Source organism: Larimichthys crocea, chromosome XII (genome assembly GCF_000972845.2).
Source record: "Larimichthys crocea isolate SSNF chromosome XII, L_crocea_2.0, whole genome shotgun sequence".
Lineage (NCBI taxonomy): Eukaryota > Metazoa > Chordata > Actinopteri > Sciaenidae > Larimichthys > Larimichthys crocea.
Window position 1 is genome coordinate 15,999,040 of NC_040022.1, and position 9,649 is coordinate 16,008,688.

At 39.5% G+C, this 9,649-nt stretch overlaps 1 protein-coding gene across 2 annotated transcripts; it reads left to right on the forward strand.

Annotated features, from left to right (window-relative positions):
- Window positions 1–1,581: 1,581 nt before the first annotated feature.
- On the forward strand, window positions 1,582–7,033 carry map2k2b (mitogen-activated protein kinase kinase 2b). 2 transcript variants are annotated; one of them, XM_019262307.2, is made up of 11 exons: window positions 1,582–2,298; window positions 2,385–2,595; window positions 2,691–2,837; window positions 3,338–3,415; window positions 3,655–3,706; window positions 3,969–4,093; window positions 4,814–5,012; window positions 5,349–5,401; window positions 5,515–5,576; window positions 5,733–5,778; window positions 5,995–7,033. In XM_019262307.2, exons 1-11 carry the CDS (start codon window positions 2,210–2,212, stop codon window positions 6,103–6,105), a joined length of 1,173 nt encoding a protein of 390 aa, XP_019117852.1. In that variant the 5' UTR covers window positions 1,582–2,209; the 3' UTR covers window positions 6,106–7,033. The 2 variants fall into 2 exon arrangements, with proteins under 2 accessions (XP_019117852.1, XP_019117851.1); XM_019262306.2 differs by having other exon boundaries at window positions 1,584–2,298; window positions 4,814–5,027.
- Window positions 7,034–9,649: the final 2,616 nt, after the last annotated feature.

Below are 9,649 nucleotides of genomic sequence, written 5' to 3' on the forward strand. Positions count from 1 at the left end.
CTGCATATGGAGGAACATATAGAATGATCCTGTGTCAAAATGTTATACATTTATTATTTTAGTGAAAATTGTGCTCTCACCATGCATTTTCTTAAACGCTTTACAAGTGTTAAAAATACATCACAGTCATACCCTCGGACATCCATCTTTCCACATGAAATATCATAACCTATCATAGTTTACAGTAGATTTAGGACACACTCTTCACATAAAACTGGATGTTTTTGTGGTTTATTGTCTTAAACATGGACATTATTAAGGTGGAAAAACATGATTTACATGAATACTTTTCATGTTTCAAATAGATAGATAGATAGATAGATAGATAGATAGATAGATAGATAGATAGATAGATAGATAGATAGATAGATAGATAGATAGATAGATAGATGTACAATTAAAATAGGCTGTAGACAATGAATCAAGGTCGCAGCATATAGCAGAGGGAGGACAGATAAACCTTGTTGTCAGGGTTTTTAATACGTGTGCAGAATTGGGTCGTTACATAACACGTTTGCACGTCGTTACCATAGACATATATACATAGACGCCGCATTGAGCGGGTTGGTCGTTGGTCGCGATACGTAAACGGCGCCGCCATATTGGTTCGGGCAGATCTGCCCGTAAACTAATACAAGGAAATGGACTGAACTTCATAAAGCGCCTTTCTACAAAGTTCTTCAAGTTAATGTCTCTTATACACCCATTCACACACACACTAATATATCTGGGGAAACAAACAGGCACCAAAAACAATGTATGTAACTTTTAAAGTGATGATTATAAATGTTTACTCCTTATGTAAGCACCAAACCAACGTATGTATTTTTCTAATGCTGAGTGTTTACAGCTACTAATGTGTGTAACACTGTTACTGTGATGATAAATATTGAAATATTTATATTTAACATTTAATCTGTGTCTATAATAACCAGATCCTGAAATGTAGATGTGACATGAGGGTTTTCTGAATAAAGAGCACACACACACACACACACACACACACACACACACACACACACACACACACATATATATATATATATGTGTGTGTGTGTGTGTGTGTGTGTGTGTGTGTATGTGTATGTATGTACACGTTAGTGCTCTTTATTCAGAAAACCCTCATCTGACATCTACATTTCAGGATCTGGTTATTATAGACACAGATTAAATGTTAAATATAAATATTTAAATATTTATCATCACAGTAACAGTGTTACACACATTAGTAGCTGTAAACACTCAGCATTAGAAAAATACATACGTTGGTTTGGTGCTTACATAAGGAGTAAACATTTATAATCATCACAAAGTTACATACGTTCTTTTTGGTGCCTGTTTGTTTCCCAGATATATTAGTGTGTGTGTGAATGGGTGTATAAGAGACATTAACTTGAAGAACTTTGTAGAAAGGCGCTTTATGAAGTTCAGTCCATTTCCTTGTATTAGTTTACGGGCAGATCTGCCCGAACCAATATGGCGGCGCCGTTTACGTACGATTCAGCGCTCAATGCGGCGTCTATGTATATATGTCTATGGTCGTTACTACTACACAGCTGACTGTCAACATCTGAAATCTCGCGAGATTTGCCGCACAGTTGATCCGGGCAGTGTACGAGTGCTGCTGGGCCGCTGTGCTGCGCCGCGCCCCCACCTCTGCTGCTGATATACTGGGACCCGGTGTCTGCCTGCAGCAACCACACACACCTGCCGTCGGGGAGACAGGGATAAAGTGGCGGACACTGCAGCCCTTGTTTAGGCTGCTCGTTTCTGGTTTTAAACAGCCGTGCGGAGGCAGCGTCAGCTCGCGTTAAAAGCGGTGCAGGCAGATGAAGTTAGCCCGCCAGCTAACGTGAAGTGCAGCTAGTGATGGCTCTGGAAATATTCTGCTTGCCCTTACGTTGTAGCTAGTTAGTCCAACGTGTGTACGTTTAAAAAAGCCAGTGTCCGTGATGCCAATTGTTGTCCGTCACGTCTCAGCAATTTAAAAAACAACTAATCGAGCTAAGTTAACATTAGCCATAACGAGCTAACGTTAGCGTTACACTGCCCCACTCTCAGAGAGTCTGAGGCCATATTTAACCAGGTTACCTGTCCGATCTGATCACCGGCAGCTAGTCCAGGTAACATCTACACCTTACCAGCCAGAAACGTCCACGTGGAGAGTGTTTAAACTTAGTGTCAGCTCATATTTTATCCACGAGTGAGCATGGCTCCAAAGAAGAGACCAGTGCCCTTAAGCATTGCTCCTCCTGGTGATGGGTTATCCACCTCCACCAACTCTGATGTTACATCTGAGTGAGTTCCTCTACTGACCTTATTAACATCCTGCGAATATGTCATGTGAAAGATGCTTTACTCCTGTTCTCTGTCCATTCTCTCAGGGCCAATTTAGAAGCACTTAAAAAGATATTGGAAGAGTTGGACCTGGACGAACAACAGAAGAAAAGGTTAGAAGCTTTCCTCACCCAGAAGGCCAAGGTAGGTGAGATGAGAGACGACGACTTCCATCGTATCTGCGAGCTGGGCGCAGGCAACGGAGGAGTGGTCAACAAGGAGTGCCACAAACCTTCAGGAATAATCATGGCCAGAAAGGTGAGCTTACAAATACACAGTGACATTGATGACAGCATGTTGACCCGGTGCCATTTAAAACACACAACGATTCTTTTTTTTTCTGTTTCTTTCAGCTCATTCACCTTGAAATCAAACCTGCTATCAGAAACCAGATCATCCGAGAGCTTCAGGTGCTGCATGAGTGTAACTCTCCCTACATCGTGGGCTTCTACGGAGCATTTTACAGCGACGGAGAGATCAGCATCTGTATGGAGCACATGGTAAGTGAACCGTGTGTGTGAGTGGGTGGCTGGTTAAGATATTAGGAGTATTTATGTATTGATCAACTTATCCCTCACAGGGGAATTATCTTGATGCACCCATGCTGAGTGTCAGGCTCAGAAAACCTTTAGCTGACTTAGAGTACTAGTTTCTTTGCATATTTCAGGGATCATTACAGTGAATAAAGGAAAAAGTAGCAGATCATCCAGGGCCTTTTAATATGTACATGTGTCAGCACCATATTTCTTTTTTTTCAAAAGTAAATAAGCTTATTATTAATCACCACTCATAAAATAGTTCAAATGCTGATCTTAAATTCTCCTTGATCTATTGTGGCTTGGATAGTACCTCGCTTTAGACAAAAGCATCTGCCAAATGATCGTTACAATAACGGATATGAAGCAATCTTTTCAAAATATCGTTATTTTACACAGGATGTGCTTTGAGAAATCTGTATTGTGACCTGTTGTATTCTTTGTTGCCTCATTTAATTGTGCAGGATGGAGGATCTCTGGACCAGGTGCTGAAAGAAGCAAAGAGGATCCCTGAAGAGATTCTTGGCAAAGTTAGCATTGCTGTAAGTGTGTGGTTATCTTTTTTACTGTAATATTATATGATATTATATAATTGGTATTAATGAAACAATGGTCACCCAACTCTTTGTTTTTACTTTGTTGAGCTGAAAAGACAAAACAGTGGACTTAATATACAGACATTTGTAACAGTCCTGGTTTCTTGTTTTTTTAAATCATTGTGCTCACCTTAAGGTTTTTTACAAAAACTGACTTTTCGTAATTTCTCCTCTTTCTGAAACAGGTTTTGAGAGGCCTTGCATACCTAAGAGAAAAACACCAAATCATGCATAGAGGTACTCGTTTTTTCTTTCTGTATGGCATAATGCACAATAGCAGGGTGGATTCATTACATATATTAAATGTAAATGTACTTTATTTATACAGCCCTTTACAACAGTCCTTTCTGTGTACCAAAGTGCTTTACAGCAGATAATAAATATTAACCCATACCCATACATGTGGTGCTCTGCCAAAGATACTGAAAATGTAGTCAGTACAATGGTTGGGTAAATATAGTTCCTTAGGAGCTTTTGAAAACATCCTTTTTACTTCCAGATGTGAAGCCTTCAAACATACTAGTGAACTTGCGTGGGGAGATCAAGTTGTGTGACTTCGGCGTAAGCGGGCAGCTCATAGACTCAATGGCCAATTCCTTTGTTGGAACAAGATCCTACATGTCGGTATGTTGGTCCTCACGTCACTCTGATCTGTTTGCCTTTGTGTCTAACTTTGACTCGTTTGTTGTTAACCTGACCGCGCCACATGGTTTGTTACACAGAACCAATGGCAAGGTCATTGTTGGAAAGTGTGTAGAGAAGAGAAAGCGCTTTAAAAATAAATACAACTAAATTAACAATCCATAATTAAAATCTCATTGAAGACTGTTGGAAGAAAAAAGAGAAAACATATTTTCCAATGGGGGGGGGACTCCAATGCTGTTCTGTGCTCTTCTTTCAATGAATAAATTACTTTAGCAGCAGTAAGTTCTCACACACGTTGCCACACACACCTAGCTTTAAACCAGACCTCACACCTATTAACAAACTACTGGCAGCTAGTCACTAGTTTCTCAGAGGATGCTATTGTGCTCAGACACACAACTGCATAACTTGAAGCCTGGTAAAATGGATTCCAGATGCCTCGCAGTGTTAGTTTGTTGTGGCTATTCAAATGAACCGTTCCCATCCTTCAGTGTATTAAAATATTAAAATATTATCAACCAATTAAATTAAAAATATATATATTTTTTAAATCTCATATTTTTTGTAATGTAGAATTTTATAATTTTGCCTAATTCTTATCAAATGTAACGGCAGAACTGTATCGTATTTGAGCCATTTGAGTTCACATTGTTGTTCCTTGTTGACTTTCGTGCATGTTCTTTATGTTTGGCTGTGTAGCCGGAGAGATTGCAGGGGACCCACTATTCCGTGCAGTCGGATGTGTGGAGTATGGGTTTGTCCCTTGTGGAGCTGTCAATCGGACGCTTCCCCATCCCTCCTCCAGATGCTAAAGAACTAGAGGCCATATTTGGACGTCCCATCTTGGATGGTAGTGAGAGAGAGATGCACAGCACTTCACCCAGACCCAGACCACCAGGTAGACCTGTCAGCGGTGAGCAATGCACACACGTTAACAATGTTGTTAGATAGTTATTTTCAACAGCAAAAGGTAACTTTGCATTCAGGCAGCGCTAGGTGGCAGTTTTCTCTTAGTTCTCACCTGCTGCTGCTGCTGTTGTGGAGATGGTTTGCATTTCCTTTTAACGCTTTGATTCATCCGTTCCCATTAGTAGAAAACTATAAACCTGCTATGGGAATCAAATTTTTCAAATTAAATTACATTTGGAACGTCATTTATAAAATAAAATTGGTGCTGTGTGTTTTGCTTGAAATGTTGAACATAAAACACATTTACCTTTGCTAATTTTTCCAGGTCATGGTCCTGCAATGGCCATCTTTGAACTACTAGACTACATAGTAAATGAGGTAAGAATCTGAGAATATGGTCAAAGACCAACCACAGATTGTCATTCTTATAAAATCAGGAAGGTGTCTCTTGGTAACAAAATTAGATGTTAATTAACTTTTCTGTATTCCAGCCCCCTCCGAAACTACCACATGGCATCTTCACATCTGATTTCCAAGATTTTGTGACAAAGTGGTGAGACAATAAAAGCATTACTCACTTACCTTTTTCATATACTCATCTTTTTTTGAGTGTATTTAGCTATAAGAGGTTAAAACATGTAAACATGTAATGCAATGTGCTGTGACCATAAGCTCTGTGTAAGATTACTCTCTCTTCTGTTATTTTCAGTCTCATCAAGAATCCTGCAGACAGGGCAGACTTGAAAATGTTGATGGTGAGTGTCCTCAGTTAGTCTACAGCTGAATTTAAGCTGCCGCTTTTGTCTTCAGGTCCATTTGCACTCAGAACATGTGCATTATCTGACAGGTTGAAGGTCTCGAGTTAGAGTCAGCAGCAGAGAACTCTCTTCCTTTTTTAAATGATTGAGTTTTTAATGTCCTGTTATCTTATTTGTACGTGATTCTGAGTTTTTTATTTTATTTTTTTGCAGAACCATATGTTTATCAAGCGGTCTGAGGCAGAGGAAGTCGACTTCGCAGGCTGGCTTTGTAAAACGATGGGGTTGAACCAACCTAGAACTCCCACACGTACTGCAGACTGAACACGCACTCTCTTATGCACACAGTATGTACATGTAAAAACATGGAGAAGCTGCTGCATAAACATACACACTTTGTTTGCCACATCCTCCCTCAGGTGAACCTCTGAACTCTCCTCCATCTATCAAATGAACTCTGCTGTCATGTAAGCCAGATGATCTCATGCTAGGAAAGATACTGTATCTACAGTTTGCACCTTTTGTGGAAAATCTGGACACAGGGATCCTTTAATCTATAAATATTTCCTCTTAAATCAATGACAACATAATTAACATAATAATATTCAAAGTTTCTTGGCAACGTAGAGACCCGTGGTCATCACTAATTTGTGTTAAGTTCAGGATTTTGGGCCTTTTTTTTTTTTTTTTTTGACTTAACAAACCCTATAGCTATTTGTTCAACCTTCCCCCATCATCCTTCATCCATACAGACAGACTGGAAAAGATATCCCTTATAAGCAAATTAAAATGCATATAATAGCTGTGTGATTTTCTAACACGTTTATTTTAAAGTTCTGCTTTTCTGTTTTCTCGTCTGAATTCCTCGGAAGTGTTCGGAGGCTTACAGCACATCTGTCCTTCCCATTCATTACAATCATGGTTAAGCTGTACATGTGTACACGTACAGGCAGATACATATATGAATTTATATGTGTCATGCGAGCACATTTGAGACATGTTAGAATAAGTTTATTTTACTAAAACAGGTTGGGTTATGCGTGTCTGTGTTAGCAAGAGGTGATTGAGTATAAGAGGTTGTTGGGTTTTTTTTGTTTTGTTTTTTTGTTTTTTTTTGGAGGGGGTTTTGCATTTCTCGATGTGACTGGTTTCTACAAATTGTGAGATGTCTTGAGGTGAAGCACAATGTTTAAAACATTTTAGCATGACCCTCATGTCAAAGCCAAAAATAATAAAAATTTACAACCCTAAATGCACCTTCTGCTCTCTCTTTGTATGTTGGGGTTGTTAATTTATTTAAAGCATTGTCTTCAATGTGTTCTAATGCCGATGGCTTCAGATTAGTTATGTTGGGGCAGAGGCTAGCTTTGGAAATACTATAAAGTCATCCCTGGACAGTACCTGATGTAACAAGACTACTTTTATCTCTTGAACATGCTACATCTGAGCAGTCTCAGCGGAAACAATTTTTGGTATTTGCTGTAATGTAAGCGAAAGGAAATGGATTTGCCATTGAAGTGCATCCTATGTTGTGGCAGGATTAGGGCAATTTGCTCCTTTTATCTATTTGTGTACTTACTCCTTTAACAGTTTCAAGAAATAGATGCTTTATATTGTAAAATCATTAAGTGTTATCTTTACAAAGTCATAATTGTCAATAAATGGTATATATTGCAACATGCAGACATGTCTTACACTCATTTCACCAGAAGGGGGAAGCATATCAGGTGCAATGCACTGAGGACTTCTAATACAATTACAAACTGTGCTACGAAACTATATAAAAATATACATGGTACTGTATGTGTGTGGTCTATTGTGTATACATGGCTGCAACCAAGTTTAGTAATGCGTACACTGACTGAAAGCAAGAGCTTGACACTGAATTAAAGCCCTCCTGAAATACATGAGCACTCCATTTAAATTACAAGCACAATGATTCATCTGTTTGGCTCGTGTGTGGAGTGATAATGAAATGTCTTCCCTTGAATGTCTGTCAACTTCAGGCTTGAAAGTGTGAGGCCTTGAGCTCAGAGAAAAGACGTAGTGTTGCAGCATGTGGGGTGGCTAAGTCTGAGAAATGTTGATGGGAGAGGGGGGGGGGGGGGGACTACTGCAGCAGAAAAACAGCAAAGTCTGCAGTCATTAATATGCAAATATGCAAATGAGAGGGTAATTAAGATTGGGCGTTTGTCAGTGGCTCTTTGATTGCTAATGAATTCAAATCTGCAAGAAAGGGGGAGGGGATGATGAGCTAAAAATGAGGAAAAAGAACAGGGTGGTATTGTGCTTTTAAAAACAAGAAAAAGAGTGAGTGAGTGGTCTGCAGAACGCAAAGGCTGTATTGAACAGAAGAAATGTTGATTTTACTGCAATCAATTTTTTTTTTAAAGAGATGACAACAGACGCCCAAAATTTATTATTTTATTTTTTTTAAAATGAGAACCCCACGTGAAAAATGTACTTGACAAGTATGATAAAATTCTGTTCGAGCACCATCAAAATCCACAGCGTAAAAGAGAAGATGAGTTTGTGCCAAAGACAATTAACCGTGTACATCGTCACTGAGCATTCAGCATGGCAGGCTAGAGCCACCGCAGGAAGGTGGAGAGATTTCTGCTCATTAAGAGTGATGTGGATGATCCCTGTTGAGAGAGATGCTCAGGTATCATAGCTGTGTGTGTGTGTGTGTGTGGGGTGGTGGAAGCATGCTGTGTGTTATTTTCATATTTTTGTCAAACGGGGGGCCTAGAGTTCACACACGAGCACACACTGCTGTTATTGCTGTTTCAGTGGTCCCCTGACACTTGTACATCTTCCTCCCTGGCATGTGAAATGAGGATATGTATACAAGGAATAAAAACAAATGAAATGTTGTGAAGAATGGGGTAAAACAGCTGTTCTTGTCACCATATAGCATAATGACTTACTCACAATGTGGCAGTGTATTTCACAGGGCTGAACACTGACCACAACAATGTCACTGTTTGTGATACCCAGTCAAAAATACGCTAAAATATTAGATCTAAAAAGAGAAAACACACCATCGTATCATTTAATGAATCCAAGTGGCAGTATGATATTTATATTGACAACATTCCCAAATGTTTGGAGCCAGGATTGTAAGTACAAACACTCACAAACTAATATATATTTGGATTGGGGTTTTAGCAGCTGATCCCAGGCCTGCTCTGTTTGGTGTGTGATGAGCTGTGGAGTACATGAGTGTGTTTGTGTGTGAGAGAGGGGGCTGTATTTTTCACAGGAAACAGGAAACCAGAAGTCATAACAGGATGCCCCAGGTTTTTATACTGTACCTGATGCGTGGGTGGCTGCATGGGGGTAACCCATTTACAAAGCTATAGTGCTTGTCTAGAAGAAGAACAAGAGACGAGAAAAGAGTGGGTGGAGAAGAGGGTACGCACTTGGGGTTTAGGAAAATGGAGTTCCACTCTAAATATAGATTTTTTTTTGTGTGTGCCTCACCGTACAACCTTGATGTTGTTTTGCCTCCATGTTGTTCGTCCTATTTTTTAAAAGGCAACAAACCAAACATTGTTTGATGTTTTGTGTAGAGCTGCGATATGATCACTTCCATGGCAGATACATGCATCTTCTTCCCCCAGGTGTACTGTAGGAGCTTCACGAGCGAATCTGTGACATGAAACCAGTTTTGTCATAATGAGGTTGATCCGTTCACGCTGACTGATTGCTCCTTAGCCTGTTGCAAAAATATAGTCGAGCTGAGTTGTACCCTTTACCACCTTAAACCCTTAACTGTCTTCAACAGTGCAATTGTATGCATGCATTGTTTGATCATGTGGTACGTTTTTATACATCTATTTAGCTCTAAAAGGATAACATGATT